Raw genomic sequence first — 17,454 nt, forward strand, 5'->3', positions numbered from 1 at the left:
AAATAAAATAAAATAAAATAAAATAAAATAAAATAAAATAAAATAAAATAAAATAAAATAAAATAGCCCTGATGGCTCCGGAGACCTGTACGTCTGAGAAGCAAGTATCTCCAGTATGCCTATAACAGGTTCTCTGACATAGCTCGCTTCAGTGTGAGTGAATGAGCTGTTCTGAGAACTCTCAGTGGAGGGGAGGAATTGGAAGTATCTACAAACGGAAGCCCAGATATGTCTGTCTATCTGTGTTGGAGGTGACATAAACAGGAACCCATGTTTGCTCGCTGTGAGCTTCCTCAAACCTAGTGCCTGACACAGGGGAGAGAGCACACACATGGATGATTTTGGTGCAACCTCCATGCAAGCTGGGGTTGGGAGGTGTAAACTTGCTTAAAACAACGTTCACGCCCTAGTGTCCCCCCTCCACAACAACGTCTGGGAAGACTAAAGCGACTGGTGGTGCACAGTATCCTGTGTAGATCCAGATTACGTTAGGAAAAAGAGAAAGAGACAAGAGAGGGGCCCCATCGTTGGGGGCAAGACAAATCTTTAGGTCCGTCTACTGTACAGACAGTTTTGTAGAATGTGCTCTCAGTGGGACTTTTGACGTTTGAAGTTTTGGAATCTCTTAGCACGGGGAAATCTGCATATGTAGTCTAGGAGAGGGGAGAGGCCTGGCCCTGATTTGCAGGGCGACTCTTCTCCGGTGACGTTCTCCAACTTTGTGTAGGTCTGATTTTCTGACTTTCAGCGCGCGGTCAGATTTTCAGAGCACGTGACAGACTGGCAGAGGTTAGCCCGGGGTCACTTTTCTGGCGGGCAGTTTTGCAGAGCCGCGGCCCGCCAGTTCTGTAGAGAGCGCTCTATCCGCCCAGCTCCGGCTGCCGCAGGGGTCGCCCAAACCTCGCAGAAGGCGGCACGCAGGCAGCACGTGGGCGGCGAGCGCTTCCCGCGCACGCTTCCCGTGCGAGCTTTTCCCGCGGCCGGCTCCGTAGCGCGCGTCCCCGCGGGCCCCCAGCTCTCCCGGGCTGTACGCACAGCCCCGCCCGGCCCGGCCGCTCCTCCTCCTTCCTCTCCGGGACTTTTGCTTTCAGTTTCGCCAAAGCTGCCCTCGCCCCTCGCGGAGGACGCACGCCGCCGTGGGCTCCCGGCCGCTGCCGTGGGAACGGTAACTTGGGCCGCCATCGCGGCTTTCCCGCCTCTCTTCCGCGCGCTCCCTCCTCCCGCGCGTCCCCGCCCCGGGTCCCCCTCCCTCCCGCAGGCTCGCAGAACCTGCTTGGATGGCGCGGTGGCTCAGAAGGCTCTCCACGCCCCCTGCCATCTCTGGCTTTGCTCAGCACGGCTGTCCCTTGGCCTCCTGGCCCGGGGTCTAGCGACATCCGGTGCCATTCCGGATGTAACAGGGAAGAAGGAGCGGGTGTAGGGCGGTAGATGTGGTTGTTTGAACCCGCAAGGACTACCTTGTCAGCCCCGGAGCTGAGGCGCCGCCGGATCCTTTCAATGGGAATCTTGGGCGGGCTTGATGACTTGTGCTCAGGGAAGGAGGGAGTCAGGTGCATAAGTCTTTGACCAAGGCAAAGTGGGACCCTTGCATCGGGACTCTTACAGTGACTTAAGACAGTGAAAAACTGGCAGGCGACACTTGGCAGTATGGGCTCCAGGCGACACCTCACCTTTACTCCTTGGCCTTTCGGGTTTATGGGAAAGTAAGTTTACTGGTAGCTTCAGGCAGTGTTCGTAAGTTCTTTCTCCTGTGCTGAGCTTACTGACGATGCCCTGGTTTTTCTGTTGACAAGCTTTTTCTTCCTTCAGAGTTTAGCCAGCCTGACCTTACACACACACACACACACACACCCCTCCGTACTGTTAAGGCCTTACATTAACAATCTCCTTCAGGACATGGACAAAGTCTCTGATTACCTAACCGTGTGACCCTCAGGTGACACTGGTGGGGAAGGTGGTGGCCTCAGGACTTTTTCACTTAAGGAAGAGTGTATTTGGGCAGGAGGTGAGTTTGTTCCATGTCACTGTGCTAGGGAAGCAGGCAGCCTGTTTGCTCAGGAAAATGTAAGTTCAGGCAATATCCTGACCCACCTCGGTATGACTTGCTTCACCTCGGTACACCTGTCTGCTTTCTCTTGCTGGGATAAAGACCATGACCATGGAGAGAAACGGCTTTTATTTCACTTGACTATTTCAGATCACAGTCTGTCAATGAGGGAAGTCAAGGCAGGAACCTGGAGGCAAGAAATCTCATTACTCATTCAGCTAGCATTCCTACACGGCCCAGACCCAGCTGCCGATGGATGATACCACTACAGTGGGTTGGGCCCTCCCACACAACCCTCCCACACCAGTCATTAGTCAAGACACTTCCCCATAGACATAGCCACAGGCCAATCTGTTCTGGGCAACTCCTCAAGTGAGATTTCCTGTTCCCAGGTGGCTCTAGGCTGTGTCAACTTGACAATAAAAAAAAAAAGAAAAAAGAAAGAAAGAAAGAAACAACCAGACACCACACTTATCAGTATGGACCTGGGGACGCTCTTGGGGCAGGTGGCATCCCAGTGGCCAAAGTGCGCAAATAGGAGCAGCAACATTGTAAGACACGAGTTTGAGGTAGCCAGGGAGTGGCTGGACGTATTTTCTACACACAGAACCCCAGTGGCTTCCTACTGGATTCCCATCCCCGCACCTAGGGGGCTAGCCTACCAACACAGGAGCCTCTGGGGGACCAGTTACAGCCAAGCTGGAACACATCTTACATCATTTAAAGAATACATTCCATGTCTCTTTACAGTGGGCAAGCACTGTCTCTGAAACAACTCTTTGCAGCTCTTGAGAAAGGGACAGTTACAGGAAAGTCATGCTAGGAAGGCCTCGAAGGCAGCACGGTTGAGCCCAGATGAGATGGCTTTCTCAGAGAGTTTGGAGGTAAAGCCAGGACTCAAAAGTTGACCTGGCTTCGATGACTTCACCGAGGTTAAGCACCCCACTTGGTCACTACCTGAGATCTTTGAATGTTTCCAAGACTCAAGTGGATCAGCACAGTGGGGTGAAGAAGCTGCTGGGTGCTTAGCCTTCCTGATTGCAGAGTCAAGTCCACTGCTGCTGATGCAGGCTGTTAGCAGGAAGGATTAATTCTTAGACTCCAGCCTGTAAGATGTGTTGTAGCTCTTGATTTCGGGAGTCTCATTCTCCGGTCTGCATGTTCTGTTGCTGTGGGTCTGTGGTGACAAAGGCAGGGCATCCTGGTGGTGGGAGTGTATCGTGGAGCAAAGTCGTTCACTTCAGGGCAACCAGGAAGGTGCTTTCGGCTTCCAACGGATGGTGGTATAGGCATGGAACAGTTTCCCACTGACACCAGTAGGGCTGACCATTTGTACCTGGGTGTGAGGCCATGTTCGTAAGGAACACAGACTCTCCCTCCTCGGCAGTCAATAGCTCCTCAGCCAGGAATGGGTTCCTTATGTCTTCAGGCCTGTGTCAGCTTTCTGTTAGCATAATGGAGATGCTGCTTGGCCTCCATGGCCATCCCCCTCTAGGCTGGATTTCCAACTCTAGATGTCATTCCTTGTCCCATTCTGGAACAAAGGATATTCTATAAAAACAGACTCCACCTTCTTTTCCAACCCAGTGAAAACATCCCTAGGCCAGCCCTGACAGGTGTGCACATACTGTCCCTGAAGGCTGAGGCCTGCCCACGCGCTCAGGTCTGAGACCAGGGAAAGCTGAAGTTCGCCAGTTGCCTTTGGTTGCTGAGAGCGAATGAGGATTTGATTTGTGAGCAGTGATTCCAGTATGGATTCTCCTTGGACCGGTTGTATCTTGTTTAGCTAATTCTATTCCCATGGGGGTATTCATTTCCTCCAGCCTTCCACTCAATGAATATTTATTTAATAAGCACCTTCTGTGTGCCAGATGCCTCTGCCACAATGAGTTTATATTGTCCTGTGAGAACCGAGCAATTAACAGAGCACAAATAAATGGAAAATAATACAGGCGCCAAGTAGACAGTGAACACAGATACATAGGCAGGTAGCAGATGTCTTTGTGTGCTCACAGAGAGAAAACAAGCAGAGGTACCACGTACCAAGCAGACTTACTCACAGAAACACAGGGGCAGGCCTCCCGACACCTGTCCCAGAGTGAGAGCGTGAAGGGACTTCAAATCCAAGGAGGCGGATTAAAAACTGAATTTTTAAATAGTGAGGATCACTTGAAGGTGTGTGTGTGTGTGTGTGTGTGTGTGTACAGACCAGAGGGCAACCTCAGGTGTCACTCCAGGATGTATCCTACTATGTGTCGCTCTGCCCTGGAACTCCCAGTTCAGCTAGGCTGGTTTGTCAGTGAAACTCCGGGATCCACAAGCCTGGGATCTGGACTGTGGTTACAAGCACATGCCACCCTTCTGGGACCAGCCTGAAGCCCTCCACTCACCCTTGCACCAACCACTGAGTTATCCCCATAAGTTTCTTGAAGTCTCCTGAGCAGGAAACTCAATTGCAGTCCACTTGGGTAGGTTATGTAGAGTGAAGATCCTGTACACACAAACACACAGACACACACACAGAGAGACACACACAGACACACACACAGACACACACACACACACAGAGACACACACCTATACACCTGCAGTGAAGAGATCTCTGTGACTCAGTTACTACTGCTGTTGACGTATGCTGGGTGATGCCCAGCTGGGTATGAGCGTTTGTGACCTGCCAGGAACTTAGTGGGTTGATTGTTACGAACCCTGACAGAACTTACCCAGTTTATTGAACATACGTTTAACAAAGTTGTGGGAGCTGGAACAGAAGCTCCGAGGTCAGGGGCTTTGGTGTCTTCAAGTTCGTTACTTGGTCTCTGGAAGGAGTCCGTCCATAGAGTCGGCACTCACGTATCGGATTACTCTGTCACATCGATGACACTGTCACATCGATGACACTATCACATCGATGGTGCAGCAACTCTGGAGCTTAAATACACAAAACTGCTCACCCCCATGTTTAATTCATTAAGGGCTATGTCCCCTAAAAACGCTACAAAGCAGAAGCCTGCAGTTTGTAGAGTGCTGATCACATGTGAAGACCTACATCCAGTCCCTAACACCCACATACAGAGCTGTGAGCCTCGCCACACGGATCCTTGGGGCTCACTGGCCGGCCAGCCTACCCTAACGGGGAGACCCAGGCGAGTGAGGGAGCTTGGCTAAAAACACAAGGGGAACTGTCCCCTTGTCTAGAGAGTGACGTCCAAGGTTTACCTGTGGCATGTGGGCACGTGCGCGCGCACACACACACATCGCCCACACATGACTTGCCCATACATGAATGCACACACAAGACAGCACTCTGCATCTCTGTTTTTCTGGTTTGGTTTTCTTCCTAGATGGCCGACGATCAGGACTGTGCTGCAGAGCTGGAAAACATGGATTCTTCCAGTGAAGACGGAGTTGATGCCAGGCCAGACCGCTCCTCCATCATCACTTCCATTCTCCGGTAAGTTCTCTTCTTGGCTGGACTCGTCACCCCTCAGCCACTTAGACCCACATCACACCCGAGGAGAGGGGACACTCGGAACGAGGTTTATGTTGGCCCTTCTAGCTTAGCTAAGTCCAGGAAGGCAGCACTGTGCTGTCTGGGCTCCTGCTCACAGCTGTGTGATTGAGGGGAAACCTGCTCTCCTCAGAGCAAGGCTGAGGCTGCTGATGCTGGTTGGTAAGGAACATGACTGCTGAATGGCAGTTTGGGTTCTAGGAATAGCAGATACCAGGACAACTTGCTCCTGAGGGGAAGCTGGAGCCACCGGTGCTCGGGTCCCTACCTTTCCTGAGTTCACCTTGTATTCTACATCTGACGTATATGAATAATCACACTTCATTCACTAGTCAGATTATCCCATTTAATCCATGTATATTCCCGAGGGATGGGTCTGTCGTCGATGCCATCTGGCCGTTAGGGAAACTGAGGCACTAAGGTTTATTGGTTTTGTGACAGGTCAGTAGATGGATGTGCTGAAATTAGTGTCCAGACAGTCTGAGCGGCACCCACATGAAGGGATTTCTATTTAAAAAGGGGGCTGGGCCAGCAAGGTGGCCCAGTGTTCCTAGCCTGTTGGCTGGCCAGAATTTATCCCCTGAATGCACACGGTGAAAAGAACTGACTTCCCCCAATTGTTCTTTGACTGCCACATGTACACAATTAAATAAGTTATGTAATTTCAGAGGAGGGCTGCCAGGGAGCAGAGGACCCTCACACCTTCTTTTGGTCGGGGATATGTACGGCATTTCCTGGGGGTTAGGCACACTCTTCTACTTTATGTGGTAATCCCCACCCCCATCTACAACTTCAGTTTTTGACGTTTTAGTTACTTTTCAACCATGGCCTGAAAATGTTAAACGGAACACTCCAGAAATAAGAATTCATTGGTTTTTACGTGGCACACTGCCGATGTCACGCCACTGTCCCGTGCAGGATGTCAGAGGATGTCATCTCTGACAGGATGTTAGCTACCAAGTCATTGCTTGGGCTTCGGCAACACTGTACTCAGGTCATCCTGTTTTATTTAATAATGCCTCCAAAGGGCCGGTTCTTAATGCTGCAGTTCCTACACGCCCAAAGGAGGGTGCACACAGAGTTCTTTCTTTAAGGGGGAGTTCTCAACCAGCAAGGAAATCAAAGCCTGTGCCCAAGTTGCTGAACTCTGCTGTAAGAATGGACTTTTTCGGGGGCCTGGGGAGATGCTTGTGTGGTTACTCACTGTGCAAGCATGACAACCAGAATTCAAATTCCCAGAACTCATGTAGTAGGTGGGTGGTGGCCTGCCCGTAGTCCCACCCTTCTTTGGCAGAGACAGGAATCCACAGAGCAAGCTGACTGGTGAGACTAGCCGTATAGTTGAACGAGATATTCTGCCTTATTGAAGAAGGTGGAAGAACCACAGAGGCTAATTCCTGGCATCAACCTTGGGCCTCAGCATACACACACCAGTGTGCATCTGCTACCAAACCTACATAAACATGCAAACATGCCTGCACATACATGCATAGACAAGCGCATCTGCACGTGCATACACACACACACACCATATGAAAATGGAAAAGGGAGGAGAAGAAAGAATCTTCTATTGTGAAGTTGTAAACAAAGGAGATACACTAAGATGCAGTGTGGGTCACACTAAGAGCCTGTGCACCATGCTGGTGACTTCATCATGGTGGAAAAGGCACAGGGCAATAGGGTTTGGCATTGCCTGTGGCTTGAGGGCCTCATCAGTTGTCCTGGAATGCACGCCCCCACTGGTAAGAAGGAACCACAGTGTTTCCTAAGCCATTCCACTCAACACAGACAGCAAGGGCATAATGGCTGAGGCAGTGCTCGGGAAGGGGAGAGCTGCTGACTCACAAGGCTTCCCCTGAAACCCTCCAGAGACAGCTGCAGGTCAGATCGTCCGTCCCAGACGAAAATAGGACTGAGAAGAGCGGTCTGCAGTGCGGCGGGGTTGGATTTCAGCGGGTGTCACCTGAGTTCAGGAATAATCCACCAGTGTTCCTAATAACACAACTCCAGCTTCTGGGCACATTTCAAAAGCCTGGTGAATAGGCCCAGGCTACCCTAGTTCCCAGAGAAAGCCTCTTAGAGGAGTGCCCTTCAAGTGTTAAATGTCACATTCTGACACTGCACCCATGTACAGCTTAAGCTAGCATAACTATTTAGAAAGTATAAAAGTGATTATTAATATTCTCTATATATTAATTAATGCTGGAAATTAATATGGTGTCAGTTTATTAATATTCTGTATATATTGATGTTGGAAATTAGCACAAATTATTCCTTAACCAACTAGTTCCCCAAATAACCACGCAAAGACCTTTTAATACTTCAGAGAGTAGCCCTTAGCTCTCAACTAGCTCATCTAAATACATCCTCATAGCCTCGCCCAGCCACTCGGGCTGCTATACCTTCCAGGCCGATAATCACATCTTTCTTATCTTACATCTCCTGGTGAAAGGGCCTTCCTCTTTCTTCTTTACAAAGTTCCTTTCTCCCTCTCAGGAAGTCCCGCCTTCCTCTCTCTACTGTCCAATTACAGGCTCTAGCCTTTTATTGACCAATTAACTTGGGTAGCAGGGTTTGCACGGCAAAAGCTGTTGTGTGAGAATTCCAGGGTCTTGAGGCAGCCAGATCTTGGGGTACAGAACTTAGCATGTGAATACGTAGCAGCCACAGACCAGCCCCGAGACAGTTGCAGAGGATGGCTCACTTTGGGTTGTTCAGAGGAAAGACAAATAGGAATTGTTTAACAGTCTTTGGAGCATCGTACTTCTCAGAAGATAGGAAAAGAAATTGTGTGGTAACCGGTGACATTTGAGCACCGTGTCTTTAAGTGCATCCGATGAGTCTAAACAGGAAGTGACTTCAGCCATCCGTGTTTCATTCAAAGTATAGATACCACTTTGGTGGACAGAATTTCATCTTATTTCTTACTCTTACATTTGGCGTATTTCTTTTATCCTCTCTTGTGTCTTTCGTTTCGTTCTCTCTGATTGAGCTATGTGAAAGTCTTCTGTTCCTCACCAAGCATGCAACTGTGTATACCGTCCACGCTGTCCTGTGTGTATTTGCATGCATTTGAGGGCATCTTCCGGTTCTCCTGAGTGTTAGAAGGAATTCATCCTCAACTAACTTCCTGTTTCCACCATTGCTCTGAGTAAATAAATCATTAGATTATCCCCTTGTCAGTCATCAGGATGAGTAAGCAGGAATTGCAGATCATACTGAACCTGAAGGCTTTAAAAATGGTTCTTAATAATGAAGAAATATACTCGGTGCTGGATAAGAAAGACAGTGTCTCTTTGCTTATTTTCCATTTTTAGACACGGAATCACCAAAGGGTCATGAATAAATTCATGAGACGGAAGAATGTCGCGATAGTAGTGCCTAGTAATGCCACTTAGTTCTTGAATTCCTTCTGCATTCTGTACTGAGAATGACGACCCAGTCAGGGGCTTCTGCACGGTCAGAGTCAAGAATTGGAAACCACATGGCTTCTAGTTCAACCTTTGGGGACATCCTCCCAATTTCTAGGAAGGTCATCAAAAGTCTGTATCGAAACTTCTCCATCAGCTCGAATACACATATGTAACTGTTCTTCGTAGTATGTTTGTGTATGTGCACATGCGTACTGCATTAGGAACTCCAAGCTGCTTGCAGAGCGTGCTCGCTTGTGCAAACCCTGGTGTAATAGTCTGCAAAGCCAGCTTGTCAGGCAGTTACCCCCACACAGGCTCTTCCTCAGTAGAGCTCTGAAATCATTTTTTTCATTCAGTAAATGTCTTACTAGGCATCCTGTGACAGTCTCCATGTGCTACATTCTCAGTTATAACTGGATAGATGGGGCAGGCTAGGGAGGGAAGGAGCACGGAGCTCTGGTTCCGTCCTGATTCAGTGCTCGCTCCACCATCCTGAGACTCTAGGTCTACCATGAGGAAATGGGTGGGACGGTGGAGCTGACAGATACAATGTCACTAAGCTGGTCCCATTCCATCCTGAATCCTAAATGAATGGATTTCTTCAAGGTGTTTTCCAGTACCTAATTGGATTTGGCACAATCCAAAGCCTGGTCCCAGATACTAACTTCTCCCTTCTCATATATAACAGGAAACCCCACTTGTCCCCTTGTGGGGTGCCTGGGCCCTCTGTGGCACATTAAGAATGGTTCTGTCAGCTTCACAGTGGAGATGGGAGGATGGGTAGGGTGGGGGGACCCACACAACTGGAAGTGGAGAATCTGGCCATGTATTTGCATAAAGCAAATGGCTAAGGCCTTTGGCAAGACTGGGAATTCTGCTTGAAGACCTAGGCCGTGGTGTAAGCCCTGTTGTTCTGCAAAGTTATATGTAGTCTGTGGTATGACCTCTTCACCTTTGGAAAGTGAGCAAGCTTGGGTCACCTGGTTCAGCTATACTATACTGTTCCTTTCCAGGACACGGCTGATGTCAACATCAGAGCTCACGTAATCAGAGTGAACAATTTGGCATATCCTTGCATGGGATCTAATACATGCTGTTTTTCTTAAATGCTGATTTTGTTGCGTCAAAGTGTTAAGACAGGACTGTTGAATTATTAAACAATTCTGGGCTAAAATGAGCAATGATTTAATGTCATATTCCCTGAGGTTGTGGAATGTTAGTTTTGTTTTTTTCTCAGCCTCCTTTAGGCTTCTTAAATCATGGCTTCTTAAAGTCTTTCCATCTATGACCCAAGAATTTTTATGTCTCCGTGTGTGCGTTTGCGTGTGAGTGGGCATCGCCGGACTGGCTCAACCCTCCAGCTCCCAGATAATGATGCAGACAGAGACTTGTACTTATTTATGAAAGTTTAGGCTATTTCTCAATTAGCTCATATAACGTAATTAGCCCATTTGTTCTGATCTAAGTTCTGGCATGTGGTCCACCTCTCACCAAGTCCCACTTCCTCTGGCTGGCCAGGGTATCTACTCTCTGTCTTTCCCAGAGTTCCTGTCTCTGCCAAGAAGTTCTGCCTGTCCTCTGCTGCTTTACTGTAGGCCGGTCAGCTCTTGCAAGCCAATCAGAAGGTGATGGAGAGGAAGTTTACAAAACACTTCCGGAGATGCCTCGTAAAAATAACAATGTACTCAGCTCTCCGTGTTTACAGAGATCAGCATTTGAATAATACAAAAATAACCTTTATACACTGCAGAGGAGATTATCCCAATGTGTGTGTGCCTGTGCTTGCATGTGTGTATTCCTACATATTCATACTTATATATAAAATGCAAGTGTTTACTAATAATAAATTAATGAGGAAATTTAGGGCTCGGGAGACAGCCCAGTCTTGGGGTGCTTATGACAAAAGCATGAAGACCTGAGTTCTTCTGTTGCCAGTAACGGTGTAAATGCAGTGTAAATCAATATACGTAAAATGCAGTTAGGATTTACCAGGTGTGGTGTCATGACTTACCATCTCAGGTCTAGAGAGGTGGAAACGGGAAGGTCGCTGGAGCTCACTGGCCAGTCAGCCAGCCTACTTAGTGAGTTACTGTCTCAGAAGCCAAGGTCGGTGGATCCTGAGGGACGTCACTTGATGTTGCCCTCTGGCTTACACACACACACACACACACACACACAGAGTCACCTGGACCACATAAGCACTTACACACACACACACATACACACACACATACACACACACATACACACACACACAGAGTCACCTGGATGCACATATGCACTTACACACTCACAGTCACCTGGACCATATATGCACACACACACACAGAGTCACCTGGACCACATATGCACTCTTACACACACAAACTCACAGTCATTTGAACACATACTCATTTACTCACACTCGTACATTAAAAGAATTTATTTAAAATAAGTCATTGGCAGACATGTAACTTTACCAGTTATCAAAGCTGGAAGTGAGTCTGCACTAATGAGATAGGTGTGCTTCATTATTTTTACTTTGAGAAATGTCAGTTGAGCCAGGCATGGTGGTGCAAGCCTTTAGTCCCAGCATATGGAAGGCTGATGTAGGCAGATCCCTGAGTTCGAGGCCAGCCCAGTCTACAGAGAGAAACCCTGTTTCAAAAAAAAAAAAAAAACAGCAACAACAAAACGAAATCTTAACTGAATATTACTTCAGGACCTAAAAGATCTTCAAGTTTGTCAGAGTTGCTGTGTTGATTTTAAAATCCTCAAGGCTAACAATGCCGCTTGGCCAGCGTACAGTACAGAGGTGCCCAAGTGCATGTAAGGCGGTTGTAGACGTGGTTGGAAATTCTGTTCTAATCCCAAGCTAAAAACCTTTTATGAAACCCATATCAACGAGTCACATAGCAGTTTCAAACATTCCAACACAAGCCAGTCTAAAGCTACACTAATTGAATACTTTTGTGTGAAAATGAGAATAAGAATATATTTATATTATTTTGTTTTACTGGGTTTGTTAGGGTTTTCATTAGTTTTTGTTTGTTTGTTTGTTTTGTTTTTATTTTTACTTTTTTGAAACACGATCTTTCTATTCATATTTACCTTGGCTGTCCTGCCACTTGCAGTGTGGATCAGTCTGACCTTGAACTCAGAGAGAGCCATCTGCTTTGCCTCTAGAAGTGTTGGGATTAGAGGCGTGCCTCCCACACCTGGCTGAGAATAAGAAAGTAAAAAATGTGAAGTCTGTTTTCTGTAATTAAACCATTATGTTTCCATAAGGCAGAAAGTTCCCTATGTACATAGGGACGCTGCAGTTCGCCACACACTTGAATTTAGTCTTGAATCTGAACCAGGGTCTCTGTGTTCACTGGCTTTTCTGCACAGTGCAAAATGCACACAGAGCGAGACACAGACGGACGAGCACTGCCCAAAGCTCGTCCGATCCGCCATGCTTTTGACTGTTCACCAATTTCTGGTCTGAATGTGAAAAACTTCCTACTATTGCCAAAATGTTTCTGTGCCTCCTCCTCAGTTACACACTGCATATAAGGGGGTTGTGACCCCTGGGTGTTAAATAAAACACTCTCCACCTACCAGGAGGAAATCCAAGTATATAAAACTCACTTAGGATCAGTAACGCCCCTGAAGTTCAGATTCGCTTTGCTATTTTTTTCATCTATTAAAGTTTCCTTGGCTTTAAAATTACATACACTTCAGATCCCATCATTCATTCTATTACCATGCTCATGTCTTACGTATATAGAGTGACAAGAAACAGGGAAGTCCCTTGCAACAAGTGTCATAGTTTGGTTGTTTTTTGGTTTTTTTCTTTGAGATGATCTTGCCATGTAGCCCAGGCTAACCTCTAGATTCCACCCCTCCTCCCTCAACCTCCCAGATCCCGGGATATAGGCATTCATCACTGTTTCTAGCCCTAAGCGCCATAGAGGCTGAGCCAGGATTTGAAACTGTTTGCCCCTCGTACCTGACCACACTGTGCCTTTTATAACCTGTGGGTGTCTTGGGGGTGCAGTGAGAAGCAAGGTCACTGAAGGGCTGCAGGGTGGAGCTAAGCTGAAGCACTTTGGACCCGGAAGTGGTTTCAGGGCTTTCACAGTAAGGGTGATTTGATCAGTCACAGCTTTAAAGAAAATGCCTAAACCCAGAGCTGCCTCGGGCTATAGAGAATTGCAGGGGAGGAGGTAGCTTGCAGCAAGAGAGGCTTCGAGCTGGACTGTGACCATTGTATAGCCTCAGAGTCAGGTGCAGGCAGTCCCCAGCCACAGATGGTTAAGAATATCTCTTGAGTGTGGCCCAGCACAGTGTTACCTAAAACACTGTGAAGTTTTTGGGTGTGCTGGGTTTTTTGTTTGTTTGTTTGTTTGTTTGTTTTAGCAACTTTTTTTGTAACTTGATTGGACCGCTTGCTTCTGAGCATGAACTTCGCAGGTATAAAGTTGTGACAAGATGTCAGAAGGTTGGAATGCCTGATGTAGATGTCGGGTAGGTGGGACAGGGCAGCCAAACTCCAGGGTCCTCGTAGGCAGAAGGCAACAGATCTTTTGTGACCACACCTGTTCCCGACTTCTGCTTGGCCGCAGAAGCTTTGTTGATAAGAGAGAACTCGCATCTGATCCTCAGAGATGACTGTGCTATGGGGGAGGAGCGTAGTAAGTACAACTATTTTAAACTTGTCTCCGACTAGCTTACAAATAAATGAGAATCAGACTGGTTATTTTATTTGGCTTTGACAATTACTGGGGAGTAACCACTAATCTATTCTTCTAACTGGCCTGGCTGCCACCTCCCCAGTGTAGCCCAGATACTTGCTGTTTCTCCTGGCCATGTGCTCATCATGGTTCATCTTCCCACATGGCAGCCTTTCCTCCTGGTCTCTCCTCTCTTCTCTCTCTTCTCAAAATCTCCTACTTCTTGCTGGGCAGTGGTGGGGCACGCCTTTAATCCCAGCACTTGGGAGGCAGAGACAGGCAAATTTCTGAGTTTGAGGCCAACCTGGTCTACAGAGCGAGTTCCAGGACAGAGAAACCCTGTCTCGAACCCCCCCCCCAAAAAAAAAACCTCTCCTACGTCTAATCCCTCCTGCAATTGGCTGTAGCTGATTTTATTTAACCAAGTCTTAAATGAAGAACAAGGTTTGCACAACAAAAGCTTAAAATGTGAGAAGTCAGCCTTAGGCCCTGACCTTAAGTACAGAATTCAGCATTACAGTTAGACAGCCACAGACCCAACAACAGAGGAGTGCAGAGTGGACTGGCCAGGAGTGATGCGTGGGAAGACAGATGTCCAGTGATTGGCAGTGATCGGTGAAAGGCGATAGAAAGATAGACTGTAGATTGATGATAGACAATAGGTAACAGATGATAGATAGAGCCTTAGTTACTGTTTCACTGCTGGGAAGAGAAACCATGACCAGGGCAACTTATAGAAGAGTTTATTGGGACTGACAGTTCCAGAATGTAAGGAAGTCCGTCATGATCCTGACAGGGAGCGTGGTGGCAGGCAGGCAGACAGACAGGCAGGCAGACAGGCAGGCAGGCAGGCAGGCAGGCAGGCAGACAGGCAGGCAGGCAGCAGGCAGGCAGACAGGCAGCAGGCAGCAGGCAGGCAGACAGGCAGGCAGACAGGCAGGCAGACAGGCAGGCAGGCAGGCAGACAGGCAGGCAGACAGGCAGGCAGACAGGCAGGCAGGCAGACAGGCAGGCAGACAGGCAGGCAGACAGGCAGGCAGGCATGGTGCTGGAGCAGTAGCCCAAAGCTTGCATGTTGAAACAGCAACCATGATGTAGAGAGAGAGAGACCTACCTGGGTATGTCGTGGACTTTGAGCTTTACCCCCAGTGACACCTCCAACAAGGTTGCACCTCCCAATCTTTCCCAAACAGTTCCACCAATTGGGGACCTAGTATTCAGATATGTGAGATAATGGGAGGGGGACATTAAGTCACCACAGATGGATGGTGGGTGGGTGGATGGACGAGTGGACAGACGGACAAACAGACATATGGTAGAATAATTTGAAGCAGAGTGGGTCTCAGATACACTGGGCTCCTGATCCCTTTCATTTTAACATGAGTCTTTTTTTTTCTAAAATATAACTCTGGGGACCTTATTGTGACCTGAATCTGTGAACTATCCTGCACAGATCAAAGGTACAGGGTCTCCTTCCTGCCTTCTCTGTCAACAGTCTCAGGAATGGTTTGTTTGTTTGCTTTTCAAAAGAGGGTTTCTCTGTGTAGTCCGGGATGTCCTGGAACTCACTTTGTAGTTCCAGACTGGCCTCCAAGTCAGAAATCCACCTGCCTCTGCCTCCACTACCGGAAAGTCTTAGGGAATTTGGAAGCCCATCATCAAGGGATGCGGGTGCTCTGGGGAGTGTGGCAGGCCCCTCAGGATATCCCTAGCCACACCGGGGGTGCCTTCTCACCCTGTCCATCCCTTACCTCAGGTTCGTCATCAGGTAAGATAGTGGCAGAAGACAGTAGCACTCCACAGTTGTCCCTAATTAAGAACTGAATTACTCACTCACTCTCCCTGGAAGGCTGGAAGCGTTCTCAGGGTGCCTGGTGTCCCAGTTAAGGCCTTCACATCCTCTTGCACTTTTCTGTTGTGGCCACTAGATGGCAGAACCACATTGTTTTATTCTATTTCCGTGCCGCTGGCCTTTAATAATCCAAACTGTCCTTTACTTAAAGTTCATATATTAAAATGCTTCTCTGCCTTTCTGATTATTCAGAAGCATTTATGAAACACAGGAAAACACAAAAGGGAAGATTTACCAAAGATGGTTTTAGGACTGGTAAAGCGAGGCGCTTAGGCTCTCCAGAAGAAATGGCTAAGGCAGGCTACATTAAATATGAATCACAGTTGATAGCACAAGGCTGGGTGCCCCCAAGGTCCTGAACGGAGCCCTCTCTGAATGCAACAAATGACCCTTGAGCAGCTGGAGGCCATCAGCTGCGATCTGTGAGCCATGCAGTCTCTGCCCTGGCCGTGAGTTAAATTTTTGTAATGTGCTTGGGCATATCCACAGAAAATAAAATTGATGAGCCTTAGGACTAGGAGCCCTGAGAGGCTGGGGAAGGAAAGCCTGAGGAGGAACTGGAATTTGAGTTTCCAGGGCATCGCCAGGGGGCGCTGGAGGGCAGGCAGGATGAAATGGTCAGGCCAGGCCAGTGTAGGTTCTGCTTGGAAGAGTGGGTAAGCCACCAGATAGGCAAGGGATGGTCTTGATAGAGTGAGCGCTGAAGGTCATTGGGGATCCAAACCTTAGAGCAGTCTGCCCACCCCTGGAAAACATTGTATTCCAACATGTCACCTGCAAAATCAGAAGCTTGAGTGAAGGTCACACAAGGTCAGAATTCGAGAAAATACTGAAGAACAGACCACACAGTTGTCAATCCCCTAGGCTTCTCTGGCCCCCACATCCCTGGCTGAGAGTCTCCGTGCCAATCTGAGGCAGAGGACAGGAACAGAGGCTGCCTCTCTGAATCTGATAACCTCTCCTTCCTGCAGGCTCGAGTCACATGGCTCCTTCAGCCTTCGTCCCCTAGAGAGTGTTTAGTAAATGCCACTTGGTTATAATTCTTCTTCCCATCCTGTAGTCTGGGTTTCTCCACTAGCATGTGTTATATATAAACAGCTCCCTATTTAAAAATGTGTTGCTTGTGTAATTATAAAAACGATCAGGTGGCTTCACTCAGGTGGCGGGGGGGAGGGAACAGAGCTTGTAATTAAGAGACAAGAAAGAAGAGGCCGACTGTCCCCCATTCCAAGGACTCTGTGCTAAGTCAGGCATGCTGGAGCATGTTCCTGTGAAGGCAGAGGCACCCGATAACCAAAAGATGCCCGGACTGAGCACCCTAAAAGATAGGCACCTTAAATTAAGCCCACGGCATTTAGTTTTCAATATAAAAGCCTTTCTATTGAACTCCAGAATACTGGGTGCCTGCATCCCAGTTTTATTTTAAAGTTAGAAAGATTTGCCGCTGAATTGGATGCCCAGAGGTCTCCCAGAAATGCCAGTGGAGGTTTGGTGGAATCAAACAGCCTGCGTTCATCCTGGCCCAGCGTCCCACTCGATAGCTGAGAGACTGTGGGAACCTCACGGTCATCTTAACCTTCCATGTCTTCATACTCTTCCTATGCACTGGACTGAGAATTTAATAGGACAACTCAGCTTCTTAAGTTCCCGAGCACACCTGATGAGGAAGAGATGGACTCTGGAAGGAAGACCCCTTATGAGGTGATTTGTGATTTGATAGCCTGTATGAAGAAGGAAAGTATGGTCGGTGAGGTAGAGTATTACCCATTCTCACGAGCAGGTCCTCAGTGAGGACACAGGCCCAACTCAGAGCACAGTGTACGAAATGGTACATCATCACCCATATGTCAGATGTCACCCACGGCTGCAGATGGAGTGGTTCAACCACACCTGTCCACTGACAGCTTTCTTGCTTTCGTTCAACAGTACCATAAAAT

General features: G+C 48.1%; 1 protein-coding gene across 1 annotated transcript in view; it reads left to right on the forward strand.

Annotated features, from left to right (window-relative positions):
• Nucleotides 1-1,108: 1,108 nt before the first annotated feature.
• The window catches only part of Casp7 (caspase 7), a 36,135-nt gene continuing 19,789 nt past the window's right edge, over nt 1,109-17,454 (forward strand). The window contains exons 1-2 of the mRNA XM_028775764.1: nt 1,109-1,165; nt 5,389-5,498. Of these exons, the coding sequence (XP_028631597.1) occupies nt 5,389-5,498 (110 nt within the window). The 5' untranslated portion in view covers nt 1,109-1,165. The remainder of the gene's footprint in view (nt 1,166-5,388; nt 5,499-17,454) is intronic.

The sequence above is a fragment of the Grammomys surdaster genome, unplaced genomic scaffold (assembly GCF_004785775.1).
Source record: "Grammomys surdaster isolate TR1022 unplaced genomic scaffold, NIH_TR_1.0 66, whole genome shotgun sequence".
NCBI lineage: Eukaryota > Metazoa > Chordata > Mammalia > Rodentia > Muridae > Grammomys > Grammomys surdaster.